The 24,263-nt window shown below is 46.7% G+C and overlaps 1 protein-coding gene across 4 annotated transcripts in view; it reads right to left on the bottom strand.

Annotated features, from left to right (window-relative positions):
* The window catches only part of LOC137331133 (B-cell scaffold protein with ankyrin repeats-like), a 230,899-nt gene that overhangs the window by 166,717 nt on the left and 39,919 nt on the right, over window positions 1–24,263 (bottom strand). For all 4 annotated transcript variants that reach the window (XM_067994740.1, XM_067994748.1, XM_067994756.1 and 1 more), the window contains exons 3-5: window positions 14,111–14,188; window positions 12,463–12,596; window positions 8,925–9,066 (exon numbers count right to left, since the gene is read on the bottom strand). In XM_067994740.1, the coding sequence (XP_067850841.1) occupies window positions 8,925–9,066; window positions 12,463–12,596; window positions 14,111–14,188 (354 nt within the window). The remainder of the gene's footprint in view (window positions 1–8,924; window positions 9,067–12,462; window positions 12,597–14,110; window positions 14,189–24,263) is intronic.

The following is a 24,263-nucleotide window of genomic DNA, read 5'->3' as shown; positions in this document are numbered from 1 at the left end:
TGTGGGGATATCCCAGTGGTGGTGGGGATGTGGGGATATCCCAGTGGTGGTGGGGATGTGGGGATATCCCAGTTGTGGTGGGGATGTGGGGATATCCCAGTTGTGCTGGGGATGTGGGGATATCCCAGTTGTGCTGGGGATGTGGGGATATCCCAGTTGTGGTGGGGATGTGGGGATATCCCAGTGGTGGTGGGGATGTAGGGATATCCCAGTTGTGCTGGGGATGTGGGGATATCCCAGTTGTGGTGGGGATGTGGGGATATCCCAGTTGTGGTGGGGATGTGGGATATCCCAGTGGTGGTGGGATGTGGGGATATCCCAGTTGTGGTGGGGATGTGGGGATATCCCAGTGGTGGTGGGGATGTGGGGATATCCCAGTTGTGGTGGGGATGTGGGATATCCCAGTGGTGGTGGGATGTGGGGATATCCCAGTTGTGGTGGGGATGTGGGGTTTATATCCCAGTTGTGGTGGGGGTGTGGGGATATCCCAGTGGTGGTGGGGATGTGGGGATATCCCAGTTGTGGTGGGGATGTGGGGATATCCCAGTTGTGGTGGGGATGTGGGGATATCCCAGTTGTGGTGGGGATGTGGGGATATCCCAGTTGTGGTGGGGATGTGGGGATATCCCAGTTGTGGTGGGGATGTGGGGATATCCCAGTTGTGGTGGGGATGTGGGGATATCCCAGTGGTGGTGGGGATGTGGGGATATCCCAGTTGTGGTGGGGATGTGGGGATATCCCAGTTGTGGTGGGGATGTGGGGATATCCCAGTTGTGCTGGGGATGTGGGGATATCCCAGTGGTGGTGGGATGTGGGGATATCCCAGTTGTGGTGGGGATGTGGGGATATCCCAGTGGTCGTGGGGGTGTGGGGATATCCCAGTTGTGATGGGGATGTGGGGATATCCCAGTTGTGGTGGGGATGTGGGGATATCCCAGTTGTGGTGGGGATGTGGGGATATCCCAGTGGTGGTGGGGGTGTGGGGATATCCCAGTTGTGGTGGGGATGTGGGGATATCCCAGTTGTGGTGGGGATGTGGGATATCCCAGTTGTGGTGGGGATGTGGGGACATCCCAGTTGTGGTGGGGATGTGGGGATATCCCAGTTGTGGTGGGGATGTGGGGATATCCCAGTGGTGGTGGGGATGTGGGGATATCCCAGTTGTGGTGGGGATGTGGGGATATCCCAGTTGTGGTGGGGATGTGGGGATATCCCAGTTGTGGTGGGGATGTGGGGATATCCCAGTTGTGGTGGGGATATCCCAGTTGTGCTGGGGATGTGGGGATATCCCAGTGGTGGTGGGATGTGGGGATATCCCAGTTGTGGTGGGGATGTGGGGATATCCCAGTGGTGGTGGGGGTGTGGGGATATCCCAGTTGTGGTGGGGATGTGGGGATATCCCAGTTGTGGTGGGGATGTGGGATATCCCAGTTGTGGTGGGGATGTGGGGATATCCCAGTGGTGGTGGGGGTGTGGGGATATCCCAGTTGTGGTGGGGATGTGGGGATATCCCAGTTGTGGTGGGGATGTGGGATATCCCAGTTGTGGTGGGGATGTGGGGATATCCCAGTTGTGGTGGGGATGTGGGGATATCCCAGTTGTGGTGGGGATGTGGGGATATCCCAGTTGTGGTGGGGATGTGGGGATATCCCAGTTGTGGTGGGGGTGTGGGGATATCCCAGTTGTGGTGGGGATGTGGGGATATCCCAGTTGTGGTGGGGATGTGGGATATCCCAGTTGTGGTGGGGATTCCCAGTTGTGGTGGGGGTGTGGGGATATCCCAGTTGTGGTGGGGATGTGGGGATATCCCAGTTGTGGTGGGGATGTGGGGATATCCCAGTTGTGGTGGGGATGTGGGGATATCCCAGTGGTGGTGGGGATGTGGGGATATCCCAGTTGTGGTGGGGATGTCGGGATATCCCAGTGGTGGTGGGGATGTGGGGATATCCCAGTTGTGGTGGGGGTGTGGGGATATCCCAGTTGTGGTGGGGATGTGGGGATATCCCAGTTGTGGTGGGGATGTGGGGATATCCCAGTTGTGGTGGGGATGTGGGGATATCCCAGTTGTGGTGGGGATTTGGAAATATCCTACAGGTTTGCAGCAATAATTTCACAGATTGGTCGGACACCTTCACATTTCTACGGTTTTGTGACCCGTGTTAACAGAGGACTTGTCAGGTCCACGTTCGCAGAAATGACGTCAGTGAAAGTGACCGCTGCCCTTAACTTCAAAGCTGCCGTCAACAATCAGACTGCAGTTGGGCGTAACTTTGGCATCACCCAGTCAGCTTTGTCTAGATTCATTTGTCAGGTCAGCACGGCCTTTGCGAACCTCCCGACACCAGGAATTGTTCACAATTGATTCCCTTCAATCTTAAAGAAAAGAAAAAAGAACTTGCATTTATACAGCACCTTTCACGTCCTCAGGACATCCCAAGGTGTTTTACAGCCAATTTTAAGTATTTTTTTTTGATGTGTAATCACTGTTGTAATGTAGGAAACATTTGTGCACAGTAAGATCCCACAAAAAGCAATGTGATAATGACCAGATCATCTGTTTTTAGTGACGGTGGTTGAGGGATAAATATTGGCCCCTGAACACCAGGGAGAACTCCCCTGCTCTTCTTCGAAATAATGCCATGAGATCATTTACGTCCACCTGAGAGGGCAGACGGGACCTCGGTTTATAAGAATATAAGAAATAGCTGCAGGAGGAGGCCACGTTGCCCCTCGAGCCTGCTTAACGTCTCATCCCAAAGATGGCACCTTCGACAGTGCAGCACTCCCTCAGTACTGCACCGGGAGTGTCAGTCTAGAATTTTACACTCAAAGATATGGTCATGTACCGATTCTTTGACCTAATGGGAAAGTGTAAATCTATCTGAAAAGGAGGAGGAATATACACGTACATAGAATATACCACAGGTCCCAGTGTGTGGACCGCACAACACTTCCATAACCTGAGAGGCAATTCTGTGCAGGCTTCACTGCTGGCACAAGGCCCTGTCAGCAGGAAAACTGGGACGAAAATGTTATAATCCGATCCCCGCTGACCCACTTACTGGACCAGAGCCTCTGCCATCAGTTAGTGTCTTGTGTGGTCAGGCCCACTTGCTGTTTGAGTACAAGAGTAAATTCTCTACTTCCATGCTCAACAGGATTGAGGGGCTGAATGGCCTACTCCTGTTCCGATGTTCCTGGCTGGGGCTACAATACAGGAAGAGAGGCATTGGTGAATTTGCCCTTTAGTATCGATACAGGCACCACTGGACTCCTTTGGACTGAGTGCCAAAATAGCTTTCAAAAAATCTGCACCAACCACAGGGAAACTTCGGATATCCTGGTTCAGGAAAAGGGAAAAACGGACATTATTGGAGACCACTTATGGTGAAGAGTTCAAGATACTTGGCCAAATTCATGCAAGTGAATGTGAGACAGTCATTGCTTTTGTTCAAAGCACTTAGAATTTATCAGTGTAATAATGGCTCTTTGCTGCATTGCTGTTTGTGGAATTTTGTTTACAAAACAAAACTGCTGATGATATCTGGAGCTGCTTTAAGTTTTTCTTGGGATTAATGACGTTCATATTGTTTCTGAAAGTGGAACAGTGTTGGGTACACCGTAATGGGGCTGTGAAACAATGGGATTTCTTTTATTGAGAAGGCTGGGTGAAGGGTCAAGGCCCACAGTGTAGGACCAAGGGGGTTGCCAACCCTCCAGGATTGTCCTGGAGTCTCCAGGAATTAAAAGATTAATCTCCAGGACACTGTCGCAAGCAAAACCCGGGAGAAAAACCATAGGGGCGTTTAAAAAAGTTTTTATTTCATTTTCTTTGAACACTTTTGTTTATTAGTTGTAAAAATATTGGAGATTGGGGAAAAGACCGTTTGACTGGCGGTCAAGAATCATCCAATCGGGTAACGAACAGTCTGTTCACTTTCCAATTGGCCGTGGGGTGGCGGGTCACCATGAGGATGGACCAATGGCGGGAGAGTGGGGGCGGCGCAGTTGGGGCGAGGGGGTCATGTGATGAAACCTCCAGGAATCCGTCCGTCCAGAGTTGGTAACCCTTAACCGTACACCGCAAAGAGTAGGAGGCGAACAAGACTTGGTGGTTTGGAGTCACAAAGCCTGAGTTTTAAAAGTCTTGCACGTTGTAGGAGAGAGACTGAGCAAGTTGAGGAGTCGCACAGATCTTAAGGTCCTCTGACAGAACGAGTCAGAGCGGGAAACTTCTGGACTTTGCCGGGAATTCGGCAGGATCTCCATTTACGCCACGTAAACGGGTGGAGCGGGAGCAGATCTGAGGAACCGCCGATACGGTCTGGAAGTAGGAAGAGCATTGTGGGTCAATCTATTCACAGCTTGGAAAGAACACGGGAGGAAAGTTCAGAGAAGGTATTGATCACAGTGGAATTAATAAAATAGGGCAATTAAAAGTTTACACTGAAGGGAGAGAGAGAGAGAGAGACTGGAGGCTGGAAGCATGAGAAGGATCATTAATCAAATGGGTCTGCATTTGAAATGTTAGCTCATCTGTTCTCTCTGCAGATGTTGACTGACCTACTGAATGTTTCCAGCATTTTCTCTTTTTGCTTCATTAATCAAACAATGAGCTTTTTTCTTGAAGCGTAAGGGAGATGGTGAAAGAGCAAGCCTCAAAATGGGAGTAACACTAATATCACACTGTGTAATATTAGTAACAACAACAACTTGCATTTATATAGCGCCTTTCATGTATTAAAACATCCCGTGGAGCGATTATCAAACAAAATTTGACACTAAGCCACATAAGGAGATATTAGGACAGATGATCAAAAGTTTGGTCAAAGGGGTAGGTTTTAAGGAGCGTCTTAAAGGAGGAGAGAGAGAAAGAGAGGCGGAGAGATTTAGGGAGGGAATTCCAGAGCTTAGGGCCCAGGCAGCTGAAGGCATGGCCGCCAATGGTGGAGCGATGAAAATCAGGGATGCGCAAGAGGCCAGAACTGGAGGAGTGCGGAGATCTCAGAGAGTTGAAATGCTGGAGGAGGTTACAGAGATGGGCTGACTGGCCTCCTTCTGTGCTGTAAGATTCTATGATTCCATGACTGTCTAAAGATGCACCTTCATTTGAAGGGTTGAATGTGAGGGGCTGCTGAAAATTTTGCAAAAGGTCAGGATGCTTAGTCAAGCAGGACCCTTACTGCCGTGGATCAGTGGGAAGCACTCTGACCTCTGAGTCAGAAGGTCGTGGGTTCAAGTCCAACTCCAGAGACTTAAGCACATAATCCAGGATGACGCTCCCAGTGCAGTACCGAGGGAGGGCTGCACTGTCAGAGGTGCCGACTTTCGGATGAGACGTTAAACCGAGGCCCCATCTGCCCTCTCGGGTGGATGTAAAAGATCCCACGGCCACTGTTGTCCTGGGCCAATATTTATCCCTCACCCAACGTCATTAAAAACAGATTATCTGGTCATTATCACGGTGCTGTTTGTGGGATCTTGCTGTGCGCAGATTAGCTGCCGCGCTTCCTACAGTACATGAGTGGCCACACTTCAAAAGTACCTCATTGGCCATTAAGCGCTTTGGGACGTCCTGAGGTCGTGAAAGGTGCTATATAAATGCAAGTTCTTCCTTCCTTCCTTTCTTTACTGCGGCGGCATTCCCGACAACCAGGGTTACGATAATCAGGGCTGATTTTAAAAGTTTCCTATAGCTGGCATCTTCGACAACCGGCAGTAAATCTCCTCCTTACATATTTAATAGACCCCAGCAGCGAAATTGTGCAATTTTAATACCACAAGAAAAATGAGTGTCGACAGAGAGGAGAGTGATAAATGTCAGCCCACTAGCAAAGTGCAGGCTGAATTAAAAATTAAACATATATTTTGCGTTCCATATACCACAGACATTTCTTTTTAAATTAAAAACCAAGTTTTGTAATGGAATCATAGAATCATAGAATCTTACGGCACAGACGGAGGCCATTCGGCCCATCGTGTCTGTACCGACTCTTTGAAAGAGCTATCCAATTAGTCCCACTCCCCCTGCTCTTTCCCCAGAGCCCTGCAATTTTTCCTCTTCAAATATTTATCCAATTCCTTTTTGAAAGTTATTATTGAATCTGCTTCCACCGCCCTTTCAGGCAGCGCATTCCAGATCAGAACAACTCGCTGCGTAAAAAAAATTCTCCTCCTCTCCCCTCTGGTTTTTTTGCCAATCACCTTAAATCTGTGTCCTCTGGTTACCGACCCTCCTGCCACTGGAAACAGTTTCTCCCCATCTACGCTATCAAAACCCCTCATAATTTTGAACACCTCGATTAAATCTCCCCTTAACCTTCTCTGCTCTAAGGAGAACAATCCCAGCTTCTCCAGTCTATCCACATAACTGAAGTCCCTCATCCCTGGGACCATTCTGGTAAATCTCCTCCGCACCCTCTCCAAGGCCTCGACATCCTTCCTAAAGAGCGGTGCCCAGAATTGGACACAATACTCCAGCTGGGGCCTAACCAGTGATTTATAAAATGGATTTCACAGGGGAATAGAAATTTGCCAAAAGATAGAGGGCCTGAAAATCCACAGGCGGTGCATCTGGTGGTTAAGCCTGATTGCGCTCACCGACGCCTCCAGTGCTGACCCTCCACTGCTGTCCCTCCAGTGCTGTCCCCTCAGTGCTGTCCCCCCAGTGCTGACCCTCCACTGCTGGCCCTCCAGTGCTGTCCCCTCAGTGCTGTCCCCCCAGTGCTGACCCTCCACTTCTGGCCCCCCAGTGCTGTCCCCTTAGTGCTGGCTCCCCCAGTGCTGGCCCCCCCAGCGCTGACCCCCCCAGCGCTGACCCTGCCGGACTGCACTGGATCAGTGGGAGTTTACCTTATTGCATGGGGCTAGCATGTACCTAAATCACTAGAGTCGTATCTTGCGCCCCCCGCCCCCACAACTGCACACTGCCCAGAAACTCTGGCACTGACCTACCATCAAGGGGCTGAGATTTTTCCAGACCCCCACCACGTACCCCAGAAAAGTCTCATGGCAACACCTCAAGCCCCCTCTCCCCCTCCACACACTCTACCAAAAGGGTCAATGCTAATTTTTTTAAAAAAATACTCTCATCTTCAGGGGTCCAGCCCATTTCTTTCACCTGGACCCCTGAACTGGACCTCACCCAATGAGAACCAATCATCTGACCGGCCTCAGCCATTCGACAGGTCCTGACTCCGAGCCCCACCCCATCCCATGTCAGTGGTCTTGTACGGGAGGCGGTCGAAGGCTCCACCCTTTATAAGGCCCAAGTCCGGTTCGGGCCCTGGTGTATCCAGGTCCTGGCCTATTCCTGAGCCGTTCCACCAGAGATACAGTGGGATTCCAGTGGGACAACTGAGGAAACTCAGCCCTAGAGAAGGCTTGTATCTAAACTGACGAACAGCATCTCCCTAAAAGACCCAATGTCCAAGCTCACAACCTCTTGGAATGAATTACACAGAATGTACAGCACAGAAACAGGCCATTCGGCCCAACCAGCCCATGCCGGTGTTTATGCTCCACACGGGCCTCCTCCCTCCCTACTTCATCTCACCCCATCAGCATATCCTTCTATTCCTTTCTCCCTCGTGTGTTTATCTAGCTTTCCCATCTATGCTATTCGCCTCAATCACTCCATGTGGCAGCAATGTTCGCCATATTCTATGGAAACAGAAACTTCAGAGTTACATTTAAACACTTCTTTGATTTGTTGGCTTGACACTAAGGTGATGGAGATGAATCTGAGGACTGATTGTAGGAGATTGAGAGAAACTTTACCCTTCAGGACCACAGATTGAGAAATTGCAATATGTGCTACTCGGGAATTTTCATAAAATCAGCCCTTTGGTCTAAAACCAGCCAACAGGAGCTGCCTGCAGTAGGTCAGACTCTGTAATACTCAGAGAATAACAAATCCTAGTGCTGTAGCACTCATTATAGCTGTACAGCACCACAGGAAAATACTTAACCCACTTAAAATAAATGGGTTAAACACAGGCACAACTACAATCTTCAAAGGTCGACAAAGTCTTGACCAACATTTATCACAAGCTGGCTCACTGGGTCCGTTTAATGCCCTCCTCATTGGCTGCTTTTAAAGTTCCCCTCATTGCCTGTGTTTAAACATCGTTCCTTCAGTTCTGGCCTCTTGCACATCCCCCACTCCCTTTGCCCCACCATTGGCGGCCGTGCCTTCAGCTCTAAGCTCTGGAATTCCCTCCCTAACCCTCCCCGCCTCTCGTCCTCTCTCTCTCCTCCTTTAAGACCCTCCTTAGAACCTCCCTCTTTGACCAAACTTTTGGTCACCTGTCCTAATATCTCCTTATGCGGCTCGGTGTCAAATTTTGTCTGATAATCGCTCCTGTGAAGCGCCTTGGGATGTTTTACTACGTTTAAGGTACTATGTAAATGCAAGTTGTTGTTATGACACAATTTCCTCGGTGCTGATGCACTTTTGACAATACTTCTGCTGGTAGCCTGAAAACTTACAAACTATCTGGGTGTGTCAGCTTGGTTCCTCAATCCCAGTCCAATACTCAAGCACACAATCTGGGCTGACACTTCTTTGCAGAACCGAGGTGGGTATTGCACTCGCAGAGGTGCTATCTTTCAGGTAAACAGCTGTCTGCAAACATTCCCATGGCACTAAGAGCAGTGAGTTCATCCAGTGTCCGGGCCAATATTCCTCCCTCAACCAACAACAGCCAAAGGCGGATTAATTGGTCATTTACCTCATTTGCTGTTTTTGAGTCCTTGCTGCCTGTAAATTGCTCTGCATACCAACACTTCAAAGGCGCTGGCTGCAAAGAGATATCCTGAGGATGTGATCAATGCAAGTTAAATTGAATTTGATGAGTGCACTGGCTGCAGGAAGTACTTCCTGTTTCTCGCATCTATGGTGTGGCGTGAGACGTCCGTCTTACCCAGAGCTTTTACACAAAGCGTTTGACTGTTCCAAAGAGCTGCTTGACTCTTCACCCTCTCGGTGCTCGTCAGAAATTCAACCTCTGGGTCTTCACCGAATGACATTCCGTCTTTCAGTAGCACGTAGATTTCAGTGGGACTCTGCACGTTAAGGAAAGTGAATGGGTTACAAGTCACTGACTGAACATTAGGAGATATTTAAATTCATTCTGACATGACGATTGGTTTGGCTAAAGGATGACAAACTAAGAGATCATAGATATCAAACTACCGGGCCAAAGCACTCTGGGAACATAGGAACAGGAGGAGGCCATTCAGCCCCTCGAGCCTGTTCCGCCATTCAATTAGATCATGGCTGATCTGTATCGCTACTCCATCTACCCTCCTTGGTTCCGTAACCCTTAATACCCTTACCCAACAAAAATCGATCAATCTCAGTTTTGACATTTTCAATTGACCCCCAGCCTGAATGGCTTTTTGGGGGAGAGAGTTCCAGATTTCCACTCCCCTTTGTGTGAAGAAGTGCTTCCTGACATCACCCTGAATGGCCTAGCTCTAATTTTAAGGTTATGCCCCCTTGTTCTGGGCTCTCCCACCAGAGGAAATAGTTTCTCTCTATCGACCCTATCAACTCCTTTAATCATCTTAAACCCCTCAATTAGGTCATCCCTTAATCATCTATATTCAAGGGAATACAATCCTAGTCTATACAACCTGTCCTCATAATTTAACCCTTTTAGCCCCGGTATCATTCTGGTGAATCTGCACTGCACCCCCTCCAAGGCCAATATATCCTTCCTGAGGTGCGGTGCCCAGAACTGAACGCAGTATCTCCAGATGTGGTCTGACCAGCGCTCTGTACACGGGGATTCCATGACCCAGTGCTCCCAGGCACAAAACGCAGGTCAGAAGATCAGTGGCCACGGCCCAGAGTGAGGTTGCCAACCCGGAGTCTCCAGGAAGTAAAGATTAATCTCTCGGACACAGCTGTGAGCAAAACCCAGGAGAAAAATCATAGAGGCAATAAAAAAAATTGTGTTTCTTCTCATTGTCTTTGAACATGTGTGTTTATTGGTTATAAAAATATTGGAGGTGGGAAAAGAGGCTGTTTGACTGACAGTCAAGAATCATCCAATCAGGCAACAAAGAATCTGTTTGCTTCCCAATTGGCCGTGGGAAGGCGGAGCACCACGAGGATTGAATTGTCAGGGGACCAATGGCGGGAAACGTAGGGTCAGGGCAGATGGAGGCAGTTGGTCATGTGATGAAATCTCCAGGAATATGACCAACCAGAGTTGGCAACACTGAGCCAGAGTCTAACCGACAGGAGGTCCCTTCAAGCGTTGTTCCTCGTTGGGAGTGTCGCACCGAATAATCACCGCTATCGGGAGCTCAGGTGTGTGAAGCACGGGGCCTTTACGAATCATTAAATCCAAACTAGCTGAAGACTCAAATTAACCCCACCTCACTTTATAACGCCCACACAGCACTTTCCCAAATAAGGTCAGGAACTTGCTGTGTCAGGGACTGTCGGGAACAATCTCCAGCTGTTTACTCTAACAGGCAACTTATTGAAACCTAAAGATATGAATCAAACATTCCAGGCTACATTATTCAGTCCTGCGCAGCTCCGTTATATCTCCATGGTTCAAACAGGACAGCAATTGCATCACCTTCATTGGAGTATTAGGCCCCTGTATTGCTGGGACCATGGCAGTATCAGGGTAACTTTACCAGACTGAGCTCCCAGCACAAAGCCTCGCTTGTAACAGGCTCCCGTCAGAATATCGGGGATGTAATGTGATTACTGTATCTGTCTTATCTCCACTGTCGCACTCACCACCAGCGGGCCCCTAGGCGAGGACCAGAATGCGCCCCATATTATCATCTCAAGCCCTCAACGTACTATTTCCTTGTGACACACTGCCAAGAGTCTAGTTTAAACACCTCAATCACTCTGGCTCGCAGCCAGAGGCCATGCTCTAAGGGAGTGCAGGCCAGAGAATCGGCTCCGGCCCTATCTCCAACCAGAGCGTCTATTGACACCACTGTGTCAGCCAGTGAGTTGGAGATGGAGTGGAATTTATGGCAGGACTCGCAGCAAACAGTCTATTTTACAGTAAACAAAGCCTATTTACTCAGCAAATTGTCTACAGAGTCTATTTTTAAAAAGTCTCTATGAACTACAGCAAACAGAACTCATGACTTAAACCACAGCAACTTCTCCCGATAAAAGCAGGATTATTTCTCTAGCAAAATGCAATGAGTGGAGGATAGTTACATAATACAAAATATGTGCATAAAATAAATCCCAGTCACTTACAGCAGTGCGGTCTCCAGGTGTGATAGATGGGGAAATTACCCAATCATCTCCATTCTGACCGGGAATAGTGGTGTCATTATATCCAGCCCTCTCCGACCCACAGTCCCTTCAAGTGTGCGGGATGGGTGAATTTAATCGTGTATAATATCCTGCGTTTATTCTTCAGGGCAAAATAGTTGCTAAAGGAGTAATTCCATATTATGGCATTCCCAGTTGGAAGAGGAGAGAACATCTCAGGATGCAGCCCAGGATTGTCCGACTTTTAAAATCGATGGATGGAAAATCTCGGGCTGCGTCTCTGCAATTTCCTGTGACAAGTTCCTTTTCCGTTCCCCTCCCCGAATGGAGCCCCAGGCTCGGCAATCATCCTTTAAATGTAAATTATATCTTATCAATTCTTTTCCCATTACTGGCTAATGTGGATCAGAAATTCCATAGAGAATGTTGGATAGCCAGAGTGACAATGAGGCAATACTCCAATCAAGAAACCTAGCTTCCCTCAGGGATTGAGCTAATTAACTGGTCTGATGACCAAATGTTTGGGATTTTGACTGGTTAATTCATACAGCACAGAAGGAGGCCATTTGGCCCATCGTGCCTGTGCTGGCTCTTTGGAAGAGCTATCCAATTAGTCCCACTCCCCCGTGCTTTTTCCCCATAGCCCTGCAAATTTTTCCTTTTCAAGTATTTATCCAATTCCCTTTTGAAAGTTATTATTGAATCTGCTTCCACCGCCTTTTCAGGCAGCGCATTCCAGATCATCACAACTCGCTGCGTAAAAAAAATTCTCCTCATCTCCCCCTTTGGATTTTTTGTCAATTACCTTAAATCTGTGTCCTCTGGTTAACGACCCTCCTGCCAGTTCCTCCTTATTTACACTATCAAAACCCCTTCATGATTTTGAACACCTCTATTAAATCTCCCCTTAACCTTCTCTGCTCTAAGGAGAACAATCCCAGCTTCTCCAGTCTCTTCACGTAACTGAACTCCCTCATCCCTGGTATCATCCTGGTAAATCTCCTCTGCACCCTCTCCAAGGCCTTGACATCCTTCCTAAAGTGCGGTGCCCAGAATTGGGCACAATACTCCAGCTGGGGTCTGACCAGTGATTTATAGAGGAATAAAATTGTAAAGCACAGATGGCGTACTGTAATATTCTATGTTTAAATTGGCTGAGATTCACTTCATATAATATACAAGACAAAAATACTTACTTTACACTGTATGCGATTTGGTATCACCTGTACAGGTAAACGGACAGCACTGGATACAGCAGGTGCTCCAACTGGATCTTCTCTTGGACCCACCTGTTGCTGTAACTCACCGACACCATACTCAATTAACGAATCTAAATTTAAAAAGAAAGAAGGAATCCTATCAGTACTGACACACAGAGCCTCCCGTATGGAAACTTAATGCTGAATTAACCAAGACTCTACTGCGGGCAGGGATTCTCGCTTGATGGGAGTGCCGATGGGAGAATCAGGAATGGAGATCGGAGCACCTGAGCGGATAATTTGGGAGCGCCGCGAATCGGAGACCACTGACCCCCACGCCCAGCTCCTCGAGCTGTGCTCCCATTGGCCGAGGTCCACGGCGGGAGCAGTCTTGCTAAAGTTATCCTACAGTTTTGTTGAAATCTGAGGAACGTTGTGTTTCCATCATTATTTTCATAATAATGACAATTACTTTCTTTCCGTTTAAGTAACGTTCCGCTGAGATTCTCACACTCTGCCCTGAGAACTGACAAAGAGCCCCTCTGCGTAACAATCCAGCGCACGTTCTTCAACACTTCTCTTCACCCTGAACTGAGGAACATTCACACAACTTCTACCTCAATGACATTCTGGCCATGCAAACTCAGAAGCTGCTTTTAAAGCGCTCGGCAGACCAAAATCCCAAAGGCCGTAAAGACCATCAATTTAATGCCAAACATAATCCGTGCTTTCTGTTAATTTCTCAGCCAGGTGATCAGCCCACGGTGCTTTTCGTTACAGAAGGTTCCCTGACTCTACCACTCGTACGAGGAGCTCCCCTAATGGCCTGAGCAGAGCTGGTGGAAGGCGACTGTTCCTCGTGTCTGGTCCCTCGAGGCCGGTGACTTCTTGGGTGCTCGAGCCTGTGAGGTCCCAGCTGCAGACTGCGATGACTGGGTCACTGCCAGGGCCAGTCTGACCCTCGTGGTGGGTATTGATTGGGGGAGGGCGGGGCGGGGGGGAGGAGGGAGGAAAATGTGCAGATGTGCTGAGGTTCGAAGAGAAGCCAGCGCGTACCCCTCCCATCGCACCACTGCCCCTCCCTTGGGGCTGGGGCTCCTCACTTCCAGTCAGCTGTAGGAGAGCAGGCTTCAGAAGGTGACTGGACGCTGTACATTCAATCCACCAATCTCTCCATTGTGCAGCCCCTAGACAGCCCCTGAATGGCAGTCATTTGAGTTTCCACTGAAGCTGCAAGTGATGCTTGCACGGACTCCTGCTGCCAGGGATTTACTGCAGGGTCCCTGGAGGTGACCACACTACGCAGGGTGGCGATGCCATGCGAGATAACACCACATGGGCTGGGTGCGGATTCCTCCACACTCTCAACCATACTGGTGAGACTCCAGGGCATGCCTTCCAACACCTGGCACAGCTGTCCGCGCGGAGCCAGCAGTTTCCTTCTCATGGCCGGGACCTGGAAGTCCTCATCTGTGTCATCCTCAGCTGAGGTCGGAGATAGCCTCATCCTCCAGCAAGACCTCCCCTGTGCTGTCTCTGCCCACTGGTCCTGGGTCTCCTCCCATGTGCAGATCCTTCTAGTTCACTATCTAACCCGCTCGGACTGCCAACATCTGAGCTGGTGTCTAGGGGAGAGCTGGAGTACCTGACAGTACATCTTCAGAGGGACTGTCCTCCTCCGAGGTCTGGTCTTCCGCAGGTGCCTCTAGCTGTTCAGAAGCCCCTAGAAGGAAGCGAGAAGGGAGAAGAGTTAGGATGACGGAGGGATGCTGCACACGATCGGGTAACACAACAACTACAACCGCTCACTATAGTGAATCTTCACTCTACCCTCTCCATGGTTTTAATATTCAGCTGTGTCTCAGTGGGCCGCACTCTCACCTCTGAATTATGAAGTGGAGATGCCGGGGATGGACTGGGGTTGACAATTGTAAACAATTTTACAACACCAAGTTATAGTCCAGCAATTTTATTTTAAAGTTCACAAGCTTTCGGAGGCTTCCTCCTTCCTCCTGGGATTCACCTGACATTCACCTGAGGAAGGAGGAAGCCTCCGAAAGCTTGTGAATTTTAAAATAAAATTGTTGGACTATAACTTGGTGTTGTAAAATTGTTTACAATTCTGAATTATGAAGGTTGTGGGTTCGAGCCCCACTCCAGGGACTTGAGCACAAAATCTAGGCCAACACTCCCAGTGCAGTACTGAGGGAGTGCTGCACTGTTGGAGGTGCCATTTTTTTGATGAAACATTAAACCGAAGCTCCGTCTGCCCTCTCAGGCGGACGTAAAAAATCCCACGGCCACTATTTTGAAGAAGTGCAGGGGAGTTCTCCCCAGTGTCCTGGGCCAATATTTATCCCTCAACCAACAACACAAAAAACAGATGATCTGGTGATTATCACATTGCTGTTTGTGGGATCTTGCTGTGTGCAAATTGGTTGCTGCATTTCCTACATTACAACAGTGACCACACTTTTAAAGTACTTAATTGGCTGTAATGTCCTTTGGGATGTCCTGAGGTCATGAAAGGCAGTTTATAAATGCATGTTCTTTCTTTCTTTAGGCAGGTCAGTGTTGTGGTCGCTCAACTTGACTACAATAACAATTAATGGGTTGGATCAGAATGGTGTCTCAGGGAGGTTGGTCATTCATATATTAATTACGTTGCTCATCTACAGACAAAATACAAGCTTTTCTCATGTACTGAGAGGACAGCCACTCTCGGAGAGAACATTCTTCTGTACATGCGTTCAATGTTTTCTGTAAAGAATTGTTACATCGTGGAAATTGAAAGCATTTGTTTGTTTGAATTACGAATCGGGCTGATGCCCTTTTCCTCCATCTCTACTGATGCCTGGTTCCAGTTTAATTGACACTGTTTTCCTGTAGTCCCGGGATGTGCCAGTGTTTGTAGAAACCATGGCAGAGCAGAGAAAGGAAATGGATCCAGGTCCATGAATACATGATAACCCAGAGAGTCTGTTAGCAGAGTTCATTACTATTAATGTGTATGTGACAACTGGGCTATTGATACTCCAGCTATTCGTGTACATGGGTTTGTGACAAGGTTCTATTGAATCACACGGAGGTTGGCATGGATACCTGATGATGCCTACAGTCAAGACAACAGGGTTTTTTTTAAGTATTTATTTTTGTGCTTGTCAAGGTAAGAGATGTCAGGGAACACACAGGAGCAGGAGGAGGCCAATCAACCCCTCGAGCCTGTTCCACCATTCAATTAGATCATGGCTGATCTGTATCTTAACTCCATCTACCCGCCTTGATTCCGTAACCCTTAATCACCTAACCCAACAAAAATCCATCAATCTCAGTTTTGAACTTTTCATTTGACCCCCAGCCCCAACACCTTTTTGGGGGGAGAGAGTTCCAGATTTCCACTCCCCTTTGTGTGAAGAAATGCTTCCTGACATCACCCCTGAACGGCCTAGCTCTAATTTTAAGGTTATGCCCCCTTGTTCTATATAATTCTATGATTACCTACAGGAAAATAGGAAGGGGAGGGAGGAGTACGATTGCATGCCTGATTTTTCTTCTATTTCAACGAACGGATGGTAAATCGAATAGGCTCCGTTACGTACATGAGATCCTCTCCGCCCAATAACCCTCCATGTGTTCCACTGAAACGATCCTTTACGCTAAAGCACACACAGAGGAAAATCTTGCCCAACTGTGCTGGCTCACAGGAACCATCCAGTCCCCAAGGTGGGACAACCTGGAAATCTCTGTCTCCATCTGAGACATTTGACCAGAAACGAGAGTATCACAGAATCCTTTTCCTGAACCCAATGAAATCCCTCGGCAATGTGGACATGGTAATGGGTGCTCACTGGAGCTCCTCATTGCCCCCATCGGTGTTGCCTCGATAACATTAGGAAACTTCTCTTGGACCAATTTCTCTGGGTGCCTTTAAATACTTTTCTTGCCTCCTACACTCCATCTGTAACATAACCCAAAGCTCGTGTCTTTCAATCACAAAAGCTTTGTTCTACTTATTTTTTTAATAAGTTGTTTATTACTCCAGATATTGTATGAACAAAAACGAGGAAGAATAGAATCGGAATTATCTTTTACACTGATATACTTCCTCATTTTCAAATTTCTAGGCAAATATTGTGTGTGGATTACAGGCTCCAAGGCCAGGTCAGGTGTGAAAAGTTCAACCAAACAACTCATGCACAAATTAGAATTGCGTTGCCTCAAAAAACGATCATGAGAAAGAAAGAAAGACTTGCATTTATATAGCGCCTTTCACAACCTCAGGACGTCTGAAAGATAACAATTGGAAACAAGAAAGTTCCCATAAGTTCATTTATATGTTGCATTGTTTCACAGATCCATTCAACAGAACCTCCTTTTAAACAAAAAAATATAGAAACATAGAAAATAGGAGCAAGAGTAGGCCATTCGGCCCTTCGGGCCTGCTCCGCCATTCAAAATGATCATGGCTGATCATCTAACTCAGTACCCTGTTCCTGCTTTTTCCCCATATCCCTTGATCCCTTCAGCATTAAGAAATATATCTATCTCCTTCTTGAACACATCTAATGACTTGGCCTCCACTGCCTTCTGTGGTAGAGAATTCCACAGGTTCACCACCCTCTGAGTGAAGAAATATCTCCTCGTCTTGGCTCTAAATGGCATACCCTGTATCCTGAGACTGTGACCCCTGGTTCTGGACTCCCCAGCCATCGGGAACATCCTCCCTGCATCTAGTCTGTCTAGTCCTGTTAGAATTTTATATGTTTCGATGAGATCACCTCTCATTCTTCTAAACTCTAGTGAATATAGGCCTAGTCGACCCAATCTCTCCTTTTACGACAGACCTGCCACCCCAGAAATCAGTCTGGTAAACCTTTGTTGCACTCCCTCCATGGCAAGGACATCCTTCCTCAGATAAGGAGACCAAAACTGCACACAATACTCCAGGTGTGGTCTCACTAAGGCCCTGTATAACTGCAGTAAGACATCCCTGCTCCTGTACTCAAATCCTCTTGTAATGAAGGCCAACATACTATTCGCCTTCCTAACTGCTTGCTGCACCTGAATGCTCGCTTTCAGCGACTGGTGTACAAGGACACCCAGGTCTCGTTGCACCTCCCCTTTTCCCAATCTATCACCATTCAGATAATAATCTGCCTTTCTGTTTTTACAACCAAAGTGGATAACCTCACATTTATCCACATTATACTGCATCTGCCATGTTCTTGCCCACTCATCCAACTTGTCTAAATCACATTGGAGCCTCTTTGCATCCTCCTCACAGCTAACATTCCACCCCAGCTTTGTGTCGTCTGCAAACTTGGAAATGTTACATTTAGTTCCCTGATCCAAATCATTGATATATATTGTGAATAGCTGGGGCCCAAGCACTGATCCCTGCGGTACCCCACTAGTCACTGCCTGCTACCCGGAAAAAGACCCGTTTATTCCTACTCTCTGTTTCCTGTCTGTCAACCAATTCTCAATCCATTCCAGTATATTCCCCCCAATCCCATGTGCATTAATTTTGCACACTAACCTCTTGTGTGGGACCTTATCAAAAGCCTTCTGAAAATCCAAATACACCACATCCACTGGTTCTCCCCTATCTATTCTACTAGTTACATTCTCAAAAAACTCCAGTAGATTTGTTAAGCATGATTTCCTTTTCATAAACCCATGCTGCCTTTGTCCAATCCCGTTAATGCCCTCCAAGTGTTCTGTTATCACATCTTTTATAATAGACTCTAGCATTTTCCCCACTATTGATGTTAGGCTAACTGGTCTGTAATTCCCTGTTTTTTCTCTCCCTCCTTTTTTAAATAGTGGGGTTACATTTGCCACCCTCCAATCTGTCGGAACTGTTCCAGAGTCTATAGAATTTTGGAACATGATCACCAAAGCATCCACTATTTCCAGGGCCACTTCCTTTAGTACTCTGGGATGTGGATTATCAGGCCCTGGGGATTTGTCAGCCTTTAGCCCCATTAATTTCCCTAGCACTATTTTTTTACTAATACTGGTTTCCTTCAGTTCCTCCCTCTCACTAGACCCTTGGTTCCCTAACATTTCTGGGAGGTTATTTGTGTCCTCATTTGTGAAGACAGAACCAAAGTATGTGTTTAATTATTCTGCCATTTCTTTGTTCCCCATTATAATTTCTCCCATTTCTGACTGTAAGGGACCTACATTTGTCTTCACTAATCTTTTTCTCTTGACATATTTATAGAAGCTTTTACAGTGAGTTTTTATGTTCCCTGCTAGTTTACTCTCATACTCTATTTTTCCCCTCTTAATCAATCTCTTTGTCCTCCTTTGCTGAATTCTAAACTGTTCCCAATCCTCAGGCTTGCCGCTTTTTCCAGCAATTTTATATGTCTCCTCTTTGGATCTAATACTATCCCTAATTTCTTTTGTAAGCCACGGTTGAGCCACCTTTCCTGTTTTATTTTAGCGCCAGACAGGAATGAATGATTGTTAGTCTAGGATTGCCTGTTCCTCAACGTATTGGTCTAGAAAACCATCACGTACACACTCCAGGAATTCCTCCCCCACAGTATTATTGCTCATTTGGTTTGACCAATCTATATGTAAATTAAAATCTCCCATGATTATAGTTGTATCCTTCTTGCGTGCGTCTCTAATTTCCTGTTTAATGCCCTCCTCTACATCTCCACTACTGTTTGGGGGCCTATAGACAACCCCCACCAACGTTTTCTGCCCCTTGGTGTTTCTTAGCTCCACCCATACAGATTCCACATCGTGATTTTCCGAGCCAATATCCTTCCTCACTATTGCATTAATTTCCTCCTTTACTAACAACGCTACCCCACCTCCTTTCCCTTTTTGCCTGTCCTTCCTAAATATTGAATACCCCTGGATGTTCAGTTCCCATCCTTGGTCACCCTGCAGCCATGTCTCCGTAATCGCAACTATATCATACCCGTTAATATCTATCTGCGCTGTTAAATCATCTAGCAAATTGCGAATGCTCCGTGCATTAAGACACAATGCCTTTAGACTTGTCTTTTTAAGATTGCTAGTCATCTTAGTTTTATTTTGCACTATGGCCCTATTTGTTTTTCGTCCTTGTTTTCTCTGCCTTCCACTATTGCTTCTTCCCTTTCTGTCTTTTGTTTCTACGTTTGTTTTCCCCTCCTCTGTCTCCCTGCTCAGGTTCCCATCCCCCTGCCATTCTAGTTTAAACCTTCCCCAACAGCACTAGCAAACACCCCCGCGAGGACATCGGTCCCGGTCCTGCTCGGGTGTAACCCGTCCCGCTTGTACAGGTCCCACCTTCCCCAGAACCGGTCCCAATGTCCCAGGAAGCTAAATCCCTCCCTCCTACACCATCCCTGCAGCCACGCATTCATCCGGTCTATTCTCCTGTTCCTATACTCACTAGCACGTGGCACTGGTAGTAATCCTGAGATCACTACCTTTGAAGTCCTGCTTTTTAATTTATCTCCTAACTCCTTAAATTCACCTTGCTGGACCTCATCCCTTTTTTTACCTATGTCATTGGTACCGATATGGACCACGACTACTGGCTGTTCACCCTCCCCCTCCAGAATGCCCAGCAGCCGCTCTGTGACATCCTTGACTCTAGCACCAGGGAGGCAACATACCATTCTGGAGTCATGTTTGCGGCCGCAGAAATGCCTATCTGTTCCCCTTACAATTGAAGCCCCTATCACTATAGCCCTGCCACTCTTATTCCTCCCCTCCTGTGCAGCAGAGCCACCCGTGGTGCCACGAACTTGGCTCTTGCTGCTTTCCCCTGATAAGCCATCTCCCCCAACAATATCCAAAACAGTATATCTGTTTGAGAGGGAGATGGCCCCAGGGGACTCCTGCTCTACCTGCCTAGTCCTTTTACTCTGCCTGGCGGTCACCCATTTCCTTTCTGCCTGCGTAATCTTTACCTGCGGTGTGACCACCTCACTGAACGTGCTATCCACGATAGTCTCAGCATCACGGATGCTCCACAGTGATTAGGTGATTTTAATACAATCACCTCATCTCTAAATCCAAACCTGAAGTTAATAAGCTTTTTTGTGTACTGCATCCACAGGAATCAATAATTCTCACATTCCCATCCGTCCCACTTTGACCCATCACAGCTGGAAATCAGCCAATTCCTTGTCCAGATGCCCATCTCAAGATACCACTGGGAATCAGTAATTATAAGCGAGTAATCGATGAGAATCAGGACAGCATGCACAGGCTGCTGAAAATAGAGGCCCCTTTTGAAAAGTTAATTAAAGGCACCTTCTTTAAATCATGATTCGATTTGCCTCCTCTGATTACTTGCAAACTATTTGGTGATCTGTTGGCCCAAAGTGTAGGATTTGTGTTTTCATTTAGTTTGTAGTCACTCCAGATATTCACTGGACTACAATTTTGTTATTGAATGATGTACTTTAGATTATTAAAAAGGAATGATAAAATATAAACCAAACTATAAACCGGGTAAGTGGCAGAGAAATGGAATTACAGCATTGTAATTCAGATGGGCTGAATGGGCTCTTTCTGTAGATTCCATGTTGGTAAAATTCAATTTTGCTGGTTGGACTTCAAGGGAATGTAAAATCAGGCAGGCTATATAACAGGCAGCTGGTCCACTCCCACATTATAACCCCCTTGTGTTTGGGAATTGTTGTATTGGTCCTTGAGAAGTTATTGTGTACTGTTGCAGTCAGCATATTACAGCAAATATACTCAGGCATTGGAGACAGCACAGAAATGAACAACCAAATTATTACCTAGTTTAAAAGCAACTGAGGTTTGAGGAGAGATTGAAGAGCCTGGGGTTGTTTACTGTGGAGACGCGAAGGCTCTGGGGAAATATTATTCAATTATTTACGAACCTTAAGGGAATGATAAATTGAACCCTGATAATATGATCAAGATTGCTATAAACTCTGGAACCAGGAGACACAGCCTCAAGCTTAGAACAAGGAAAGCAGACAGAGAGTTTAGATTTAACTATTTCGAAGAGTGGCAGGGGTCTTCTCCCTTGTGTCCTGGGCCAATATTTATCCCTCAACCAACATCACTAAAAAAACAGATTATCTGGTCATTATCACATTGCTGTTCGTGGGATCTTGCTGTGCACTGATTGGCTGCTGCGATTCCTACATCACAACAGTGACTACACTTCAAAAGTACTTCATTGGCTGTAAAGTACTTTGGGACGTCCTGAGGTGGTGCAAGGCGCTATATAAATGCAAGTCTCTCTTTTCTTTTACTTTATAGAGAGGTACTGAAGGTGTGGAATGAGGTGGGGGGGGGAAGTGGAGAGAGGTAGTGTAGAAAAGTTTAGGGAATAATGAGATATTTGAGGGAGGGGCGATTGATGGATACTCTAGAGTTTGAGACTGACCTGCATGGACTGCGCGTCTTTTCCAGTTTTATACGTTCCTATCTTTGCATCTTCCTCTGTTCCATGTAGCATTGCCCTGTTCTGAAATTAGTCAAGTAATTTCAGCGAATGAAGAAAAAGATCACTGTCCATCCAGGTGTTAGAGGTACTTAAATCCGCTGATAGGAACAAGAGGAGTCCTTTCAATCAGCTGACATACTGGGATGTGTTTCCATAGCAGCAGGAAATTTCTAGCCTTTAGATCCTATGAATGATTAACAACTCTATTTAATCATGAAAGGAACCTTTTTGATTTCCTTTCACCTGTTTGAACTTCAAAGGGGATGGCTGTTATTTCCTCACTCCAGCCAGCAATAACAACAACAACTACTTGCATTTATATAGCGCCTTTAACGTAGTAAAACGCCCCAAGGCGCTTCACAGGAGTGATTATCAGACAGAAATTTGACAACGATCCATATAAAGAGATATTAGGACAGGCGAGCAGAAGCTTGGTCAAAGAGGTAGATTTTAAACTGCGTCTTAAAGGAGGAGAGAGAGGTAGAGAGACGGAGAGGTTTAGAGAGGGAATTCCAGAGCTTAGGGCCTAGGCAGCTCAAGGCACGGCCGCCAATGGTGGATCAAAGGAAGTGGGGGTTGCACAAGGGGCCAGAATTGGAGGAGCGCAGAGATCTCGGAGGGTTGTAGGGCTGGAGGAGGTTAGAGAGAGAGGGAGGGGCGAGGCCATGGAGGGATTTGATCACAACAATAAGAATTTTAAAATTGAGGCATTGGTGAACAAGGAGCCGATGTAGGTCGACAAGCACAGGGGTGATAGGTGAACGGGACTTGGTGCGAGTTAGGATATGGGCAGCAGAGTTTTGGATGAGCTCAAGGTTATGGAAGGTGGAAGATGGGAGGCCGGCCAGCAGAGCATTGGAATTATTGAAAGAAAGAACTTGCATTTATATAGTGCCTTTCACAACCTCAGGAAGTCCCAAAGCGTTTTACAGTCAATGAAATACTTTTGAAGTGTAGTCACTGTTATAATGTAGGAAACGCGGCTACTAATTTGCACATAGCAAGATCCCACAAACAACAATGAGATAATGACCAGATAATCTTATAGTGATGTTGATTGAGGGATAAATATTGGCCAGGACACTGGGAGAACTCCCCTGCTCTTCTTCGAAATAGTGTCATGGGATCTTTTACGTCCACCTGAGGGGGCAGACAGGTCTCATTTCATGTTTATTTCTGGAGTTCTTTCATTTTCATTTTCAATTGACCATGTCTCGAAGGACAAACAGCTCCTCTGTGTTCTGACGAAAGGTCTTCGACCTGAAACATTATCTCTATTTTGTTCGCCACAGATGCTGCCTGACTCGCTGAGTATTTCCAGCATTTTCTGTTTTTACCTCTGTATTTAGTTCTCTGCCCACTTGGCTGGTGCACTAATTATGCAAATCCCACACACAGTACAGACTCCAACCAGCCCATAATGTTGGCTCAACTGAGATGTAGAACAGACTGCAACCCACCGAAGGCAGATTTGAAAACACCATGCAATCCAGCCATATGACTACATGTTTTACTTAAAATAGACTTCCAATAGATAATTCCACATCTCACTGATGCCTTAAAAGTCTTTCCCTTAGTGTAAAGGTAAGGCAGTCCCATGATAAAATGTCATCCACATGTGTACGTAACTCATTATTAAACCTATTCCCTTTAACAGATCGTGTAGAATCTTACCAATCATAGACTGTACCCAATTCAGACAATCTCCTGAGAGAGTTAAGTACCATCAGACAGAACCTCCAACAAAATAAAGTTCCATCAAACTTCTCCCCACCAAATCATAAAGTTGAGGGGGTTCCATCATCCTGATACCTGTATGAAAGTGCCTACGAGTCACACGCCACCCAAACCTCACACACAGTCAGTGCTCAGAAAGATCCCAAACCAACTTTTTGTGCCTTCTGCCATTAATTTTCCACAATTCAATAGAGAACTTGATTACCTAAAAATAAATTCTCCTGGACTCCAAAAGGCAATCAATTGAAACTCCAGGATAGTGTTCAAAATTATGAGGGGTTTTGATAGAGTAAATAAGGAGAAATTGTTTCCAGTGGCAGGAGGGTCGGTAACCAGAGGACACGGATTTAAGGTAATCGGCAAAAGAACCAGAGGGGAGATGAGGAGAATTTTTTTTAGGCAGTGAGTTGTTCTGATCTGGAATGCGCTGCCTGAAAGGGCGGTGGAAGCAGATTCAATAATAACTTTCAAAAAGGGAATTGGATAAATACTTGAAAGGGAGAAAATTTGCAGGGCTATGGGGAAAGAGCAGGGGGATGGGACTAATTGGATAGCTCTTTCAAAGAGCTGGCACAGGCACGATGGGCCAAATGGTCTCCTTCTGTGCTGAATGAGT

This window comes from Heptranchias perlo, chromosome 1 (genome assembly GCF_035084215.1).
Source record: "Heptranchias perlo isolate sHepPer1 chromosome 1, sHepPer1.hap1, whole genome shotgun sequence".
Lineage (NCBI taxonomy): Eukaryota > Metazoa > Chordata > Chondrichthyes > Hexanchiformes > Hexanchidae > Heptranchias > Heptranchias perlo.
The sequence above is the reverse complement of the archived record's forward strand: the minus strand, read 5'-3'. Positions and strand labels throughout refer to the sequence as shown.